The following is a 19,675-nucleotide window of genomic DNA, read 5'->3' as shown; positions in this document are numbered from 1 at the left end:
CAAACAACTAAAAGGAAACACAAGGAAGCGCAGTTTATTAAACAGTTAAATGAACCTGATCTTAATTAAAGTCACATTTTAACAGTTTCTTAAAAACAAGATTATTGTCCTAACACTTATAATGCCAACAATGACCACACTTTTTACATTTATAACAAAACATCCAGAGTGTTCATTAGAAGTGTGAACTTTTAACATTATTCATACTTTTTTGTCTATCTGGATTATTAAAAGTAAATGAATTAGTCAGTACAGAACAATTTCTCATAGTTGTTGTCTTTTTTTTTTGTCTTTTTTTGTCATTTGTGTATTTTCTCTAAATTTCTAAAAACATACATAATATACAAAGTTTTTAGGGAGCTTCATGAAACCACGACTTTTGATTGGAAATATCCTTTTTTTGTTTGTTTTGTGTAATCGAACAGAAAGAAAAGCATAGAAAACCTTTTTGAGATTCTATATGGCGTACTAAAATTTTGGAACAGTTGTCTTTAAGGTGAACAAAGGCAATAAAGATAAATATAAATAGATTAAAAATTGTTTTTTTAAGAAGTGGTTCAGAGCTGCAGTTTATGAAAGAGACATTTATTTTATTTAGAATATATTTATTTATTTATGCGTTATTTTATGTTTTACATGACACATTAATTGTATTTACTTGGTAAAAGTTTTATTTAAAAACTTCTGTTTAAAACTAGATTTTTACAACATATTATGTAAACTGCTTAGCATGCACAAATGTTTGGTACTCTATTAAAATATGTTTTGTGGGATCTTCCGGACCACAATACACTTAAATATAAGACCCAAAAAATCAAATCAAGCCTTTTTTTTATTACGGAAATTCATTTCTGAGATTATTTAAGGAGCAATATATGAAAGGTCATTATGATTTCAAATAAAATGGTCTCAAATTTAAGATAAAAAAATAAATGTCACTCATCTATTCAGAATGCTACCCTAAAGAGACATAGTAATCAGGAAAAAAACTTTTTAGAAATGTTTTTTCTAAAATAAAAAATGTCCCTTTGGGGGCTCTGCAGAAGGCTGCCTCAATAAATGTTCTTTTTGCCTATGTGTCATAAAGTTGCAGATAGTTATTGAACACTGAGGAAGAACACAAACTCTAAACATCTTCAATCTGCAGCTGGAAAGTTACTTATTTTCTGTAATTTTGTTTTTAATTTTTATAAATATAAAATATATGTGATAATATTTTCCATTAAATTCAACCATCAATACACAAGTAAACTTTAAACTTATAGTCTGTAATTTGAGTTCAGAACATGACATCAAAAGATTCCAAGAAACTCTTACATTTCTGGATCTACTGTTAGAAATACACTTTCTTAGAGTCAGTTTCTCTTTCAAGAGTCAGATAAATAATCTCAATATTTCATCAGGAGCTTGGGGACGCCTTAAGACTTTGTGATCGCCGTTCCTTTAGCAGCTATCAAGGATTTACACTTCGGCAAGAAATTTACAGCCAGAGCCTCACAAAAGTGCAGCGTCCTCGTCTTCTGACATTTTTACCATGGATGTCCTGTCCAAAGTAATGAGGAGTACATCAATACATGACCTCTTTACTCTGACAATAGCAGACATCATTTTAGAACAAAGTCAGTTGGTTCAGCTTGTTTGTATGTTTGATCTAATATTTTAAATTTAACTAAAAGTGGAAAAAAAACAGTAAAATACCAATAATTAGATTTTAAAGATCATTTCAAAAGTCTTGCCCAAGCAGAAGAAAACGACTTTTGCTGACTGTCTTTCTTCGAAATAAGAAGAGAATACTTGAAAGAAACTGGTCCCATGGGTTGTGAGGCTGTGAAAAAAGCAATTACAACACAGATGTAAGCTGTAAGTGTCGCTGCTCCAGGGCTGATGTAAAAAACATCAACAAAGACCACAGGCTTTAAGTGCCACATTAGATTTTCTACACCGCTGCCATGAAGACAGGCAACCTGCAGTCTTTAAACAATCAATCTCCTGCTTAAAATTTATTCTGGACCTCAATTAATCAGGTTGCGGACATGCAGCCATTAACAGGAGGCTATTTAGATAAGTGTAAGCCATTATAATTAGCTCAGGAGACAGAGGCCTGAAGGTACAACAATTGATCCTGTTATCACTCTTTTGTCAAACACAGTGGCTGTTTGGTGTAAATATACGAGAACTATTTCACATATTGGGATACACTTAAAGAAACCTGAACACGGATGCAAATTTTGAAATGTTAACAAGTGAAAGCAATTATAGGAGCAGATTTAAAGAGGAACTGCATGAGTGGTGAGGGTAGAATAGAGGGAAGGCTTGGCGAGCAGCCCATAGTCAATATTATCATCATCATCATCATTTCATTAGACTTCCCTCTCACTATGGGATGTCAGTATCTATCAGGAAGCTAATGTGGCAGTGATTCCCAGGGGCAGGAGATATATTTGGCATATTAGGGAACAGCTGACGAGATGTACCCGCTCACAAAGAAAAGACGTCTGATTGCCCTGTTGTGAGAAAGAAGTTTCTCTGCAGCCTCAACATATGCAGATAAACGAAGGTGTGCAAATTCGATATGACTGTTTTTCTTTGTTGCAGTCTGTTCTCAGAATGTTTTTTTTTTTTTTTCCTCCAGCTGGATCAGCTTAATGGGGCTGAAATCTTTCTCTGTGAGCCTGTGTGCAAAATGGAGGGGGAGCAGGCGAGTGCAGAGACAGACATTCAGCATTTCACGGTCTGAGTCCACCCTGCAGACACCGCTGCAAAAACACCGCCTCTCATTTTCCGTCTCGCCGTAACCTAATGTGATGTTCTCCCTCTGATCATGCTGGTAATTAACACAACGGCAGCTAATTATGTTGTTTTTCATTTTTATTCTGGCAGAATCCTATACAAAATTGGAAAAAAAATTATTTTTTTTTTTGTAAAGCAGGGTAACATTGAGTGAAAAAAGCACAGTAAGTATTGCTGCTGTTTTAGGGGAGATTTTGCTCAGTTTTTTTGTGTAAATTGTTCAGAAATTTTTAAAAAGACATCAACAGATTCATGAGTTTGTTGGCATTTGAAACTGCATGCACTACTTGGACTTTCAGACTGTTTTTACATTTATCTATAAATGGTCTAACCAGTTAATACTAAAGCAGAACAATCAGGAGTAAGTTTGAGCTTTTTTTCCTGCTGTCCATTTTTCTACCGTAATATGCATGGAGCTCTGGACATGAAAAAAAATCCCTAAAATTAGCATTTTGTGCACACAAGTTAGTATCTTGTACACAGAAAATGCTAACTTGTGCACACAGGTTACTGTCTTTTGTGCACAAGTTAGAATTTTGTGTGCACAAAATACTAACTTGTGCGTTCAAACGGATAAATTTTGCAGACAAGATGCTAATTTCTGAGGACAAAATGCAAGCTTGTGCACACAAGTTAGGTTACTATCTTTTCTTCACAAGTTAATACCTTGTGTACACTAATGCTAACTTGTGCACACAAAATGTTAACTTGTACACAAGTTACTTTCTTTTGTGCACAGGTTAGAATTTTATGTGCACAGAATACTAATTTGTGCGCTAAAACTGCTAACTTGTGCTAACAAGATGCTAATTTGTGAGCACAAAATGCTAGCTTCTGCGCACAAGTTAGGCTACTATTTTTTCTTCATAAGTTAATGTCTTGTGCACACCAATGCTAACTTGTGCAAACAAAATGCTAACTTACATTGGCACAAGATAGTTTACTAAGTTGTATGCACAAAATGCTAACTTGTGCATACAAGTGACTTTCTTTTGTGCACAAGTTAGAATTTCATGTGCATGAAATACTAATTTGTGCTCCCAAAATGCTATTTTGTGCGCACAAAATGCTAACTTGTTACTTTCTTTTGTTCGCAAGTTAGAATTTTGTGAGCCCATAATAACAATCTGTGTTCTCAAATTCTAATTTTTGCAAACAAGATGCTAATTTATGAGCACAAAATGCTAGCTTGGGCGCTCAAGTTAGGCTATTATTTTTTCTTCCCAATTTAATATCTGGTGCGCACAAAATGCTAACTCGTGCACATAAACATTTTATGTATGAAAATGCTAATTTTGTGCAAAGAAAATCCTAATTTGAGGATAAAAATATTTTATTTTTTAATGTCATGTCCAGGGTTTCGTAAATTTGCCATCAGAGAGGTGTTGTAAGTTTGCCCTGACTCTAATAAAACATCTTTCTTTGGAGATTTTTTTTCCTTCAACATTTGAAGCAATCTATAAATGCTCAGCTTTTCCAAAATCTTCCATCTGCACTATGTTTTACACTATTTAAAGAGTTTAAATACATTTGAATTGGAAACAATTCTTGCCTTTCATAATTTAGTTTTTTGTTTTTAAAATGTGTTTGACTGTTTAAATGATCTTGCTTTTACATTATGGACACACATTCTGATAGTACGAGCTGACTGATTATTGAACATTCATTCATGCCTATAGTCACCAGAGTGTGACAGAAACCAGGTCGGTTTCATTTGCATTTAATCATTACATGTTATCGCCACCACCTGCCTCCATTCCCCTCTTCATTTTGCTTTTTGGATGTTAACCTTGGAGGTACGGCTGACCTTGAAGCAAAGTAAGAAAATAATCCCTTTTGGTAAAGGTGACATTGGGTATAAAGTTAATTTTTAAGTGGTTATTCCTTTAATTCTCTGTTCCTTGTAAATTCACAAAGCAGCATTGACATCAGGTCTGTAATGATCACCGCACTGAAGCATGAAACAAAGAAATACCATCTGTCTGGTGGAGGAAGGGCGGGGAGATGCTCAAACGGTCGATCTTTCTGTGACTGTGTCGAAATAAAACACAGCCAGGCAGATCCTTGAAATGGGCTGTACGGAGGAGAAAAAAATGTTAAAAGATCACAGCTGAATGCATTTTACGATAAAAGGGGGAGCAGAGAAATGAAGGGATTGGCAAGGGGTGCAGGAGAAATCTCAGCTGTGAGATGATCAGCCAATAAAATGTCCCTCTGGGGTGATTAATCAGACCAATGGATAGCAGCAGATGAATGGATTGGAAAGACAACCAGGAAAATAAGTGGATAAAAAATATTTGGATAGAAAACGTGTCCATTTATACACCCATGTTAGATAATGATTCTGTAACTGAAAATTCCTCAGTTTGATTTTAAAATAACAACCACAAAATATACAAAATGATATGCAATTTTTGTTTTTGTTTTTTAATAATTTAAGGTCTTTACCATCTCAATTTTCTCAGCCCAAATTAAAACCCAATTTCAGAGCCTAACAAATTTAAGAAACAAAAAAGTTATTTCTAACCCAATCTGATGCCTTTTTTCTGTTATAGGAATTTCATATGCAGTATGTTTTATAGTCCATGTATCTCAAAATCAGCCTGATAGGGAGATATTCAAACTGTTAAAAATATTTCAGTATGTATACGCATATATTGCTGTTGTGTGTTTTTTTTTTTTTTTTTGTAAATATTCTTGTGTGGATTATTATTAGACTACAGAAAAATCTGAGTAATCTTGAACTTCAATGCTAGAAAAAGTTTGGAAGTTAAGCCGTTTATGGAAATTATGCAAAACTGAGTTACATTTAGTGGCTGAATTGTGTACTGCAGCTATGCTAAAGAAAAAAATACTCATTTTTTATTCTTATTTATTTATTAAAATAAACTCCCTCTGGGTCCTTTTTCATATGGTGCTTTGACATGTTTAGAATACCTTTCAAATAGTTCTGATTTATGACTCCTAGATACGGAAATAATAATAATAAAACACTTTTGTAATTGTCAATATTTTCGTAGTAATTTTGCATCGTTCTCAAATTACCTATTTATAACTTTCTTCTTTGACTGATTTGTCAATTTGGAGATACAAATTTAAAACTTACACACAGGCAATAATTATTCCACAAATAAAAGCTATTGAGAACAACTAACTCCTAAATCTATTAAATCCAATATTCGTCACGTTTAAGGGTATTAAGTTAATTGATTTCACTGATTTAATTTGGTTGAAAATTATGTAAAGATTACTAGTAAATATTAAGATAATGTTTGAAAATGAGCAAGTTTCTACAGTCTATAATGGAAACAAATTCAAGGCCAAACAGATGGAAAAATATTACCGTAAAAGGAGAACTTAGTGTAGTAAACAATACATTTATTTTTTTAAAAATTGAAAAGATCTTAAATGTCAAGTGAGTATGAAACTGATGATCCAGGTCACAATTTGTGCAAAAAGACTGCAGCGTTGAGATAATTGTGAGTTGATGCTATAATTTCAGAATCAGTCATAGAAATTAAAGTTCTATAAATGTTTGTGTTGAAAAAACAATATTTATTTCTTCTTTCTGCCCCTATTTATTCATTTTTATGTTTCATCTTGTCAGAGTGATCAGTCCTCCCCACACACTGTATTGAGAGTCATTATCTCTATTTTTTGTTTTGATTGGAATGTGAAGCACTTAAGACACAAGACAAATAAGAAAATGACACATCTGCAGTTAAGGAAAAATATCAACAACTCAATTTTGGTTCTCTTCCTGAGTCTCGACAAAATTTCAAAATACTGTCGTCAAAACGCCTTTACATGCATTTATTTAAACATCTTCACATACTACAAAACATGTCTGCAGGGGTTCTTCTGCTCATACTTTATTGAGGGTACAATCATATAATAGGTCCAGTAAAGTGCTTACATTTAAAGACGACAAGGGAACGTTTTCCCACTAATTCAGGAATGTAGTTGTTGAATAAATTTCAATACGATAACAAACACTGTGCATTTATTTGTTCAGGCAAAATGCTTAAAGATGAAGCGTGTGATGCCAAAAAAAAAAAAAACCTTGCATATTATAACTTTACTTCACTTCACGTATTATAATACAGACAATCATATATCTCCAGAATAAAAGCTGCCCATGTGCATGATTTAGCATTGTGCTTTTTCTCATTATTATACTCTTGGCAGCAGCAGCAGCCACACCTCTTATCTTGTAGTAATTTTGACAACATTCAATCAGCAAATCACAATAACGCCGCACACAACATAGATTGCACAAACGTTCAAAGGCAGCATATTAAGCGTTCTCATATAAATACATGAATCTGTTCACAAAAGAGAACACGATCCAGTTATATGTTCGGTAATATTGTGTCTAAACCTTTCTTTGGTTTACAAACGCACAAAAAGACTGTTAATTAAAAGATTGTGAGATGACACAGTAGAGTTTCCGAAGAGGAGGAACACATTACAAATGGAACAGAACGGCAGATAAATAGACTCTCAGTAAAAATTGATTCGACAATCTATTACTTAATAAACTGTATGATCAATTTACATAAATTATTTGTTCACTGTACAACTAGGACACATTTGGCACAAAGGCAATATAACAATACTATACACAATCTACACAAAGTCTAAAAACACCTTTGCTGTATTTCTAAAGCTATCCTGTTGTGATGAATTTGTCTTGATAATTACACATATTTATTATCACATATAATAGATTCTGATTTATGCTGTATGTGCTAAAAGGTTTTTTCTTTTAAATGTGCTATCTTAATTGTGAAAAAGTGGCTTAGTGTTTTTTTATTTTTATTTTAATGCACAATGATATTTTCAAAGCAGCTATTTACAGGATTTTCAGCTGTTCTTCTGATGACAACCCTGTTTCCAAAAAATATACATATAGTACTGTGATTTTATGAGTTTTTTAAGAAGTATCACATTATTCTGACTTAGTTAAATACTTCAGCTCACGTACGACTATCCATCTTTGATTCCTGTGTTGTTCTATGCATGAGGGTTGAGTCTTTCCCTATTACCTCAGGGCAAAAGTCGGGGTACACTGGCAAATTGCCAGTTTATCCCCCCACACACAGACAAACACACTCACCCCCTCTCCTAAAAATGTTTTGAAGACGTAATGGACACTCACTCCTGAGGGACCATTTTGGAATCATTAATCAATCTTTTTGTACTGTGGAATGAAGCTGCAGTACCAGGAGGACCCAGGCGGGGGCTTCCAGGGATGAGGAAAAAGTACCCCACGACTCCCTCAAAACTGTAATTGGTAAATTCTTCAGAAAAGTAACCCAGGTCTTACAACAATAAACAATTACAGACCAAAATAGAGTGCAGTACAAACCCTAGTCTATGATCAAACATTTAAACCTATTGTTGTTGTATGTGGAGTCCCCCAGGGTTTAATTCTTGGACCTCAACTATTTAGTTTATATATGCCCCATCAGGGTTAGATCATCTACACCATTTAAAAATGTTGATAATGTTGAGCCATTAAAGCCAAAACTGTATTAAAAAATAGTTTTTAAGTCTGATATGAAATGTAGAATATATTACTAAATGTGTGTTTGTAGATTTTATTTTTTATTGTTTTTGTTTGGACAATATGTCTATTTTTTTGAAAACAGGATTGTTTACATGGAATGACTCCTAATTTCCCTCCATCTTTTTCCATTTGGTAAATGTTTCAGCAAAAATACTATTATGATTAGTCTTCTTTTTGAAACAATCATGTGTGCAAATGTAGTCATTAAACATCACTGCTGCATAAGACAGTAGACATAGAAACATTCAGGGTGTGTTACTATTGTTTGTGCATTACCTGAAAAGACCTGCAGGCATCAGACAAAGGGAACATTAAGCTAAACTCAAGGCTTTGAGGAATTGAACAAAGGTTTTATAATTCATGCCCCAGTCGCTCGATCTCGTCAATCAGGAAGTCGATGTCTGACCGGGTGGCGGCAGGATTAGAGATGACCATGCGGAAGAAGTTGACCTTGTCTCCCTGTGGCTGGTAACCCACCATCGTAGTTCCTGACTCCATCATCAGTGCCTTGATCTTTGGGGCCACCTGAAGAGTTATCAGTCAAATATTTGCTCCAACATCCAAACTTCAAATTCTGTTTAGGATTACTTTGTATTAAATCTAAGGACAGCTTTATGTTTCAATAAGTACTCTTCTTAGTTTCTTTACATCTTTAAAGAGCCGATCAAACCCTAAGTACTGAACAGAAAGAAAAAAATAAACCTTGGTTTGCAGCAGAGGACAGCCACTTAATTAGTTCAAGGCAGGTCTATAAATAAAAGTACATGAACCCAGGTCAAGTCCCCAAAGAACCACCAGGTGACTTGTTAGCCAAGCATCTATTAAGCCCATGAATTTAAACATAATACATACAACAGAAATGAACTCTCTCTGATTATATCTTCATTTTTTTAACTTAATCAAGCCATTTAATAATTAAGATTCTAACTCTTCTTAGCCAAAATTCTATTTTCTGATGGTTGTGTTCCCAAACATTGACTCTATATGAGAACTGGACTGAGTGAGTGTGATGTCACCCATTAAAAGCAACTTACCTCTGGCTCCAACCAAATGAAGTCAATTGAGTCGCCATTTTTTCCCGTAATATGGACGCTGTCATGTTAGAGCCAGACGACGTCAGTGAGCAGTCTGAGTCAACGTTTCCATGGCAACCATTCTCGCCAATCAGGCATTAGCTTGTTGGAAGTCCAAACCCCTAACATTTGAAGGTGTGTTACACAAAATCTATCAATCAAATGTTTGCAGTTTATTTCTTAATAGAAGTCTATGGAATTTTGGCTTATTGGAGCCAGCAGGTACTTCCTGTTTGGAACGCCACAGGGGAGGGGCCACTCAGTTCAGTTCTCATATACAGTGAATGGTTCTAAGCACTGTCAGGCTGGTTTATCCACTCATTTTTGATGAAGAAAGTGGTAGATGACATCATCTCCAATCAAGATAACAATGATCACAGTTTTAGAAAATTGCCTTCAAAATAAAATAAATGTTTCATCCATATTTTTTTGCTTCTTTGACTTCTTTTACACAGTGCAAGTATGCAGTCCTCTAACTATTTGGACTATCAGAAAAATATTAGACACACTTGTCATTTAAGTAGTATATATTTCCTTACTTTCAAAAGTTTTCCTGATTTGCATTTCTTCCTTTTTTTTTCTTTTTTTTTTTTTTGCTTCAAGCATGTTTTTCTCTTTGAAATGCACAGGTTACTTCCTGTACTTCCTGTCCTTAGTATGTCTGCTTTCAGGTTAACCACATCTGGGTTCTAATAAACAAACTACAACACCAAAGTTTTCAGACCTACAAGATTTAACTTGTTTAGCTCAAAGTTAAGATTTGCTCCCAGTCCTTCACAAATAAAAGCAGATTATCAAAACCAAAAGTATTCAACCTCAGATCAGGAAAAGAGAAGAACTAGTAACAACTCTTTGAGAGAACACGAATCTTTACCTTATGGAGCCTCTCCCGCCTCTCTTTGCCATCAGGCATGCCACGTAGGCTGGGTGGAATGTACCAGAAGCAGACGTTTGTGTGCTGCGGCTGATGAGAGAAAAGCATTTCACTTATGAGCTGGCTAACCCTAAATAAAGTAACTTGAACTAGTTTTCTCTTTATGGTCATATCAGCAACAAAGACTATTCCTAATAGACCAACTTAAAATAGAACAGAGTAACTGGGTTAAAAACCTTTTCTATGAACTCACCTCCCCGCTGAACACCATCTCAAAGCCCTCTCTGTCTTTTATTTTGCTGTAGAGGTACGCTGACAGGTCCAAGCACTTGTCAATATGCTGCTCGAATCCAACAGTTCCCTGTCGAGTCCACAGAAATTAGAGCTGTTACTCTCAAAAATACTCCTGCAGCGATCGACCCTGGAGTACCGATACACACCTTTGCCTTCCACATGAGCCAGAACTTAAAGATATCAACGTGCCGCCCGCACTGGATGGCCTTGTCCCCTGTGTCGTACGTCACATCATACTGTTTGTCTGGCTGAAACAGGTAGCCCGCGCACATGGAGTTACAGCCTTGTAATAATCCCTGTGAAATAAACAAACAGTGATGAGGGGACGTGATGGAGGAGTGTTTGTGTGAGGGGATGGTGTTGAGAGGAGAACACACTCACCCTCTCTCTGACCATTATAGCAGAGCACTGCAGTGGCACTCCCATCATCTTATGGGGATTCCAGGTGACTGAGTTTGCCCTGCAAAAAGATGACAGCAAAAATCAGAATTCTGTGATGCTTTTTTTTGTCTTTTATAAAAAAATGAAATGAAATTGCAGATTTGCAAGAAAATGATATCTGACTAAACTGGAATTCTAAAGTAACAATTAATCTAAATCTTTGACTAAAATCTATAGATTTATTCTGTCAGCAAAAGTATTTATCCACTTGGTTAACATTTTAACAGAAGCTTTGATGACTATATTTACTGCATATATGTTTAACTCATTTTACATCTTTCTTCTTGCAGGGATTTCTTGAAGATTTCAATGTTTTTGTATCATTTCAAACCAAGTCATTCTAGAAAAATACAAGGTCAGTCTCTGCTTTTGAATCTTGGCCGGTTTGGTCAAAGTTATTACACGCTAAAGTCATCCAGCCATACTTTTGTGCACTTTGTTTTTGAGGTGAAAAAAAACATTTGAAAATGTTCTCAGAACTGCAGTGTTGTTCAGAATGTGTTTGTTTTTTTTTTTGGTGAGGAAGTAAAATTTCTCCTCTATAGGATTTCTTCCAAACCATCAACAGTCGTAATTTATGATGGAAAACGTGTCAAAGTAAACCATTTTTCTGCTAAGATTTACCAAACTCCCCAATGATACAAACAATCTCCTGATTCCTGGTTTGTGTTGACTGAAATTGTGGAGCCACAAGAAACGTTTTTATTGTTTAAATCATTAAAAGTCTATCTCACAACCAGGAAAATTGGGTTTGGAAAATAAATTAAAAAACAAAGAAAATTGAAACCGACCGGATTAAAATGTGGCATAAATAGAAACCCGACTTGATGAATGGAATTGAATCAGGAATTTGTCAGTAATATACTCTTTTAGAGTAACATTTTACAGTTTGAAAGCATCACTAGGTTCCTTAGAATAACTGGCTTTTGATATGGCTGATTTAGGTCAAATTTACCCTGAAAAAAGACATAAAAATGTTTGAATTTATGCTTTTGTTATGCAGTGTTTCAGAGCAGGAGACTTTACCGTCACAGTAAAAAGGAATTTAGATGAAAATTAAAAAAAATAAATTATTAAATTGAATTGAACTTTATTTTATCTCACAGGGAGAAATTCTCTTATCATGGCAGCTCAAGAAATACAACAATTGATAGTATGATTGCAGCTCAACGAATATCAGAGTAAATATATATAGGTAAAAAGGTAAATAAGTAACAGTAAATTTTGAGCAAACTCCACCAAATTCAACTACTTGTGTTGTTTTTTGTTTTGCCCATTCTGCTTCTCCACTCTGACTCTCCTCCTATCATTTCATTCCTTTACCTGTGTACTCCATCCAGCTTGTGCTTGTGCTTCCTGGACATCAGCAAACCTCCTCCCCATGCTCCCTGCACACCACACAACCATTCAATATTGATCTGAATCGCTCACCAGTAATAAAAAAGCGTATTAACTGGAGGTCATTATCGTGCTCTTACATCCACGTGAAGCCATATGTTGTACTTTTCACAGATGTCTGCGATTTCATTGATGGGGTCAAAGGCTCCGTAGACGGTGGTACCGGCTGTGGCGTTCACAAACAAAGGAACGTATCCCTGGAAGGGGAAAAAAGTGCAGTGGAAGTAGATGCCTCAGAGTAGTAAATTTATATCTAAAAGTTGAGAAAAAAAACAGGAAGTAGAGTAGGAAAATAAGCTAATTTAATTCTACCTTTTGCTTGGCCTTGATTACTTTGGCTTCCAAATCAGCAGGAATGACTCTCCCTCTGGTGAGAAGAAAAGACCAGTCATCCCACAAATGTGATGCTTTTTTTCCAGATCATTAGCATGCAGCTAAACTGCAGCATACTTCTCATCTGTGCTCAACAGGATCAGGTTCTCTGTTCCAAAGCCCAGAGCTGCACTGGCTTTCTTGATGGAGTAGTGGCTCTGCAGGAGCAGAAGATCATCGGCGACAAATTAGGTGTGAACTACTTGCACCGAGGAAATGTGTATTGATTTTCTAACTTCATGTAAATGGGAGAGGATATGACGGGAAAAGGAGTGAAAGTGTTGCACCAACATGCTCTGAGGTGAAGAGGACCAGCCGAGGGGCCGCCGCCATGCCTTTGGTCTTCACTTCAGGGAAGAACTTGTACCTGGCAACCATCACACTGTACATGTTGGAAATGGCACCTCCTGAAAGAGCAGAAAGAAAGAATTTAATGCTTTTGTTTGGAGCTTTGTGCTCATTTAAGCTAACTTTTTGAGATTTCTCAATGTTTTTGTCTAATTTATCTTTTCAAGGCTGTAAAATAACATTTATAACAACCTGAAGTGAAAAGTCGAGAAAGTCTTCAAACATTTTACATTTTATCTTTTAGAAAACAGCTGATGGGGGGAAACCCACATGACTGACACAAGGATTAGCTATTTGTGGCTGTAGAGGAGAAGGAAGACAAAACAGGAAGTGCTTGTGGGGTGTTTAGCATTTTAATCTGATAGATGGATGGAGGATAACAGGAAATATTTCCGGATGTCGACAGTCCATTTTTACGACTGATCCCGTCACAGTATATCACTCATTCAGCACAATCGTACTTCAACTTTAGAAGAACAAACATCTCCTGCTTTGAGTCTGAACACGCCATGAATAAAAGCTTAAGTCATAATAGACACAACTGAAAAATTGGGCATAACTTTAGAACACTTTTACTATGAAAAGTTACACCATCACTTTTGTCGGGTAATTTTTAACTAATAAAAAAATATCCAATAAAAAGTGTTTCTCATGAAAACTAGATAAAAATATGACAACACGTGATCAATTAGAGTCGTTTTCTTGTATTAACAACAGTGGGATAAATAAAATGAAAAATAAAAACATAGGAAAATCCTAAAAACATGCTCAAAGATTACTGAAAAATTAGGAATTTGAAAAAAAAAAGAAACTTTGGTCCACCCATTCCTGGGACTTTACCCAGGGACCCATGACACTCCAAAAAATGTAACAAATTGAAAATTATGTAAATATTTTTTGCTTGGGTGAAAATCCCCCGGCGATAGTACTTCAGGATTTAACATTGAAGTTTCAAATTTGATTGTGAGTCTGAAGACTTCGTTTTTGTTTCATTTGGACAAAAAAAACACCAAAAACAAACCTCATATCACAGTAAATCAATGTCAGCTTTGGATACAACCGATAAGTCTATATTTTTTTACATTTGTGACCTCCTAACCTGTCAATTTAATTCACTTTTTCACACCCAAATGTACAAATTTTGACCCCTTAAGAATGAAGTTGCTCGATTAATTTGACAGGTAAATTTGCACGAAAATAATTTGGTGACCACATCAGAAAAAAGGAAAAAAATAGTTGAAACAAAAATACATTTTGTTTTAAAAGTGTTGCACCTTCAATAAGATACTCACAAAATTCACCCAGATGACACATAACTGCAACTAAATGTCATAATGTAGTCTTCTCCGTAACCTGAGATGAAGTGTAAACAATGGTTGCTAAGAAAAATGCCACATTTAGTTTCGAGCAGTTCAATAGAAATTAGCAAAACATATTTATCAGATTCAGACATTCAAAAAGTCTAATGGTTGCTATGTTTTTTTCTGACAGTTACTTCATGATTTTGCCATGGTTTGGAATTGTAACACGTTCCAGGGATTAATGATCTGCTCCTTTAACCCATTATATCCCTTTTGGGGGTCACAGGTTTGCTAGATACTGTTGGGCAAACTTGGGGTACACACATTCACACTTAGGAACACTTTAGTGCAGGAGTGTCCAAATCCAGGCCTTAAGGACTGATATCCTCCATGTTTTCCAACCGATCTGCTATTGAAGTTTCTTATTGGCTAAACACACCTGATCCAGGTAATCAGCTCTTTCCTTTTTGCCTGTAACTGTTACTGCATGACTTCACTCACATCTCAGTTTCTTTTTAGAACATTACATGTTTTGATAAATGACTGAACTTAATTTATCTTTGTGCTGAGAACACAGAGGGCGTTTTTTACCTGGAGAAAATATCCCATCGCCCTCTCCGTTTGGCCAACCGATGATCTCTCTCATTTTTTTGAGCGTCAGCTGTTCCATCAGCACAAAAACTGGGGCGATCTCATAAGTAAACCTGGAGGGGACAGCAAAAAAAAAAAAAAAACATTTAAACAACTAAAAAGAAAAAAAAAAAAAACTAGCAACATTTTTATCATCTGGAATAGTAAATAATTTCAGAGTTAGACATCTGTATGCACATTTTACTCAAGTTGAATAAACTGATTGCTCACTCAGACAGAGTTTTTATCCTTTCTATGCATTTCATAGCATAAAATGAATACAAAAGCAAAAAAAGGTGAAAAAAGCTCTACAATATCAGCTAAAAATCTGGTACTATTTTACCCAATTTTAAGACCCAATCTTAAATAAAAGCACAGTTGATAATGACAAATAAACTTACTGAGGTTGTTATTTAAAATCTAATCTTAAATCCTTTTCCTACTAAAGAATGCATAATCTTTAAGTAAATTAAAGCCTTTCTGCAACATCTGAAGTGAGTGCAGCCAGACTCATCCATCTTCTCCACACAAGCATTTGTCAAACTGTTCTTCACTTATGCAAAGACCGTCTGAAGAACATCCGTATTGTCCCTCACAGAATGGCGAGCACACACACTCGGGAAGAGAATAAACCAAAAACAATCCGGATGCCACCTCACATTAATTTTACTCGTGCAGACAAAGCTCACAGCGTCCGATTACGCAAGACCTGGATGGGACCGTCAGTGTATTAGTGTCAGTCAATATCTGCCAGGGATAATTAGGGGTGATGGAGTAATTAATAACGGTAAATTGGCAGTAGCTGTGCTCTATGGAAGTCTGTCCCATAGATGGAGATGACTTCTTTTCAAACATTCGAGGCTCTCAGTTTAGGATTAAATGATCTTTACTTTAAAAGGCCAGTGAAATTCTTTATTGGAAGTTTATTGATTGGTTGAATCAAGCATCACTTAGTTCATGTAAATAAACTCTAAAATCATCTTCAGAACCTGCTGGAGGCAATCTCCGTTCGGAAGCATAAAGCGCAGACATAATATGCAAAGATCATGTTTTTTTTATAAGTGTCTATTATGTTTTGAAATAGTTTCTGAACAAAAAAAATTAAAATTCATGCAATAAACTGTCTTTCAGAATTGAAACAACATGGAAAATCCAAATTAACTGTTCTTCTGCTTTTAACCAAAAGTTATGAATTCACTGGTTGAAAAGAGATAAGAATATTATCTGAATGCAGATCCATAAAACAACTTTTCTCTGTTGATTCCTGCACACATAAGAGAACAGTGACTTGAATTACGGCTATTTCCCAAACAGTTGGATTATGAACCCTCCAATCAATAGTTATAACTGAAAATTTAAAGCACTGGAGGTTCAGCTGTAACAGATTTCTCTAAATCGGCTGAGCTCCGGCTTAGTCCTGCTGATGGTCAGAGGAGAAAGGGCTCCCGTCTCTTTTGTGACACTGTTACATCACAGCAACTCACATAACATGAAACAAAGACACCATGTAAACCACAAATGCTAATCAATATGTAATTTGGGCCGCCTGCAGGGCTGAAAAACCACCTCCTTTAAGTGTATAGCCACTATTGACAACACTGAAGTGTAGCTGAACAATCATCCTCTTTTTCGGCCCTTATTTTTCTTGCTTGATTGACGGACTATTAGAGCTGGCTGGGCTTTTCGCAGCCAAAGACAGTAATTACTGTACGTCACTTCAAGTATTGCTCAAGCTAAAAGCCTGGCCTCTTCATAGACCATTGGAAAACAAATGAGAGCAAATAAAAGGTGACGTCTCCCACACTCACATGTTAGTGTTGGCTGTGGAAGTGAGCCACTCTCCTGCCAACCCCACGATGTCTAATCCAGTGGACAGCTGGTTAAAGAACCTTGGGTGACCTGAAATGGGTGAAAAAACAACAGATTAAATCATTGAGGAGTATGAGAGACTATTCATAGCTGGTGGTGGAGCTCTTTTACCTGTTCTCACTCCATATTTCAGGGTGTCTCTGCAGTCCACCAGGATCTGCTCCAGAGACTCGGGCTGATCAGAGAGCTCCAGGTTGAAGCCTTCTATGCCCTCCAGCAGCTGGTGGGGGTGATGGAAGTCAAGTACCTTAGTGGATCTGTCAAACGTTTTGCGTACGTAGCTGGTGAGGATTTCCACAATTTCCAGCAGAAACTGCAAGGTGACCTCCTCTCCATTTTTGGCAGGTAGCAAATCTATAAAATATAACGTTTTCTTGTCAAAATTAGTTATTTAATTGTTAAACAAACTCTAAAATCATCCTTCAAGATGTCTTAAAACACCTTTAAGTTCACTAATTACCAGATTTTATTCTAATCTGAAAAAAATGACCTGACCTCTTGCAAACAGGTTGGAGAAGTCGGTTTCTGTCCGCCTGAAACGCGCGTCTCCTTCCATGTTGTCGCAGGACAGCAGGTTCGAGGCTGTGCGCTCCTTCAGGAAACTCACAATCCTGCTCCTCTCCTCCAGGCTGTCGTTCTTCTGCAAGAACCCTAAACGATTACAAGAAGGAGATGAGTCCGGAGGGTGCTTACAGCTGCCAAACATGATGAGAGCTGCAGCTTTTTCTCTGTGACACTCTCCCTCTTCTCCCATTTATCTCGTCTCTCTGCTCTCTGTGGATCTGCACTGTAACCCGTGAGACCCATCCTATCCTGTTAATGCGGGGAGGTGGAGGGTGGGGGGATTCCAGTCCAGCACAGACCAGTGAAGGCATAAACAGTTGTAACTTTCATTTATTTTCTGTCTCATGTAAGGTCTTTTAGCTCCAACCTCACATTAAAAAAAACTGTAAATTTAGCGCAAATTTTGAGAAAAAAATTAAAGCCAGATCCAAAATATTGACTCAACAATAATAAACATTTGTTTTGCGCTTGCTTCCACTGTATTTTGCATTTAAATTACGAAAAAACACAACAGTCAAACGCTGCGCACTGATGCGTAAAATTCATGCCCAAATCCCGCTTTGTTAGTTTGACGCACGAAAAAAATCCAATAAAAAAAACAGACTGGAAGACATTTATTATTGGAGCTCAGATGAAGTGAACTGAAGAAAGTGAATAATGTTTGTTATTATTTGTTTATTGCAAACACATTTTTTTCATTAAAAATCACATTTTTGTTTTAAAAAACGCGCATGGAGACGCGCAGGCCGCAAAGCCTCACTTCCCGCTTGGGTGTTTTCCTTCTGATAAACAAGTCAAACTTACCACATATTTTCATCCCCAGTTTTCTAGTACATCCATGCGCAACTCCACACCACGCATCATAACCTGAAAGCATTTTAGGACAAAGAAGGAAAAAGAAAAGATCAGCGAAGGGTGTTTTTGAATGCTGGAGCGTTCAACATCCACCAGCACCGTGGATGTGCGTGCATTGTGCTTTTATGACCCAAATTAATAAGGCTTTTGGGGGGAAAAAACACGCCAGCCTGAAGATCTAATTGAGTGAAAAGATGCTGGTTTAAACGCGAGCACCTCCAGACAGGAGCCGGCTGGCCGCTGACAGATACAGAATCTCTGCCTTATCAAGGGTTTCCAGGATGATGGGGAGGGAGGGTGGGGGTACCATGAATAGGAGGCAAAAGCATCAAAAGCAGCAATTTAGAAGGTGAAAGGAGGAGGGGTTGGATAGAAGAAGAGTGAAGAGAAAAAAGCAGCAGCAGCAGCAGGAGGAGGAGGTGATCAGTCCTATTCCCACTTCCCAATTTAACCCTTGCTTTGGATCATTAGACACATCATTGGCCTCACTGCTCAGCGCACTAAACGCACTTCAAGAGCTCCTTCCCTCCAACCCCCGCTGCTGAAAGCAGGGAAACAAAGAGAAAAAGACACACTGGTGCGTTCGGAGAAGAGAGGCCTGACACGGTCTAAATATTGCTATTCATCAGACAAGCGCCACTTCACCACCACCGCCTTCAGCTATACTCCTTTAAATAAAAGACAAAAAAATATAAAATAGATTCTACTGAAAGTGCATGAAACGTTATGTTTTTTTTCCATCATCACCCCCTCCTGTCTCTTATTCCTTTATTTGGTGCTTTTACCTGATTCCTGACCTCCTTTCTACGGCAGAATCGGGCTTTTTCTGCTCAAGGTGGACAATGAAAGGATTGTGGTCGCTCAGTGGTCTCCACTTAAAGGCTACAGGGCTCTAGAGTGCCATTAGAGTCTATTTATTATGGCTGAATTAACATGTTCTTATGGGGGGCAATTCTCTCTTGTTTTTACGCACCGCAATATAGGTCCACGCAGAGCAGGACATTGATTTTTTAAGTAATTCTTTTGGTTAAAAAGAATAAATATAGGAATAATGAGGAGAATAAAATAATTCGAAAAAGAATAGGAAAAATAATGTGAATAGTAATAATGGGAATAAGAAAATGAGAATAAGAATAAAAATGATGATATTAGTATAGAATAAGAATACAAATCTGGATAAGAATAAGGATCTGAATAAGATAAATCAGGATCAGATCAGAATAAGAAGAATCGGTCCTGTCTTGAGAGTACTGTTGTCAGCAGCATCCTTCTGCATGGAGGTCCGTGCGCGTAA

General features: G+C 36.5%; 1 protein-coding gene across 2 annotated transcripts in view; it reads right to left on the bottom strand.

Moving 5' to 3' along the window:
- Window positions 1-6,582: 6,582 nt before the first annotated feature.
- Window positions 6,583-19,675, bottom strand: part of LOC112154716 (glutamate decarboxylase 1) — a 15,461-nt gene continuing 2,368 nt past the window's right edge. For both annotated transcript variants that reach the window (XM_036217541.1, XM_024285844.2), the window contains exons 3-17: window positions 18,331-18,393; window positions 17,458-17,613; window positions 17,074-17,316; window positions 16,902-16,992; window positions 15,055-15,167; window positions 13,106-13,221; window positions 12,893-12,972; window positions 12,755-12,809; window positions 12,523-12,639; window positions 12,368-12,432; window positions 10,985-11,063; window positions 10,750-10,899; window positions 10,563-10,670; window positions 10,310-10,399; window positions 6,583-8,887 (exon numbers count right to left, since the gene is read on the bottom strand). In XM_036217541.1, coding sequence (XP_036073434.1) covers window positions 8,714-8,887; window positions 10,310-10,399; window positions 10,563-10,670; window positions 10,750-10,899; window positions 10,985-11,063; window positions 12,368-12,432; window positions 12,523-12,639; window positions 12,755-12,809; window positions 12,893-12,972; window positions 13,106-13,221; window positions 15,055-15,167; window positions 16,902-16,992; window positions 17,074-17,316; window positions 17,458-17,613; window positions 18,331-18,393 — 1,700 coding nt within the window. In that variant the 3' untranslated portion in view covers window positions 6,583-8,713. The remainder of the gene's footprint in view (window positions 8,888-10,309; window positions 10,400-10,562; window positions 10,671-10,749; window positions 10,900-10,984; window positions 11,064-12,367; window positions 12,433-12,522; window positions 12,640-12,754; window positions 12,810-12,892; window positions 12,973-13,105; window positions 13,222-15,054; window positions 15,168-16,901; window positions 16,993-17,073; window positions 17,317-17,457; window positions 17,614-18,330; window positions 18,394-19,675) is intronic.

This window comes from Oryzias melastigma, linkage group LG21, assembly GCF_002922805.2.
Source record: "Oryzias melastigma strain HK-1 linkage group LG21, ASM292280v2, whole genome shotgun sequence".
Classification (NCBI taxonomy): Eukaryota; Metazoa; Chordata; class Actinopteri; order Beloniformes; family Adrianichthyidae; genus Oryzias; species Oryzias melastigma.
Note: the sequence above shows the minus strand (reverse complement) of the source record. Positions and strands in the feature narration are given on the sequence as shown.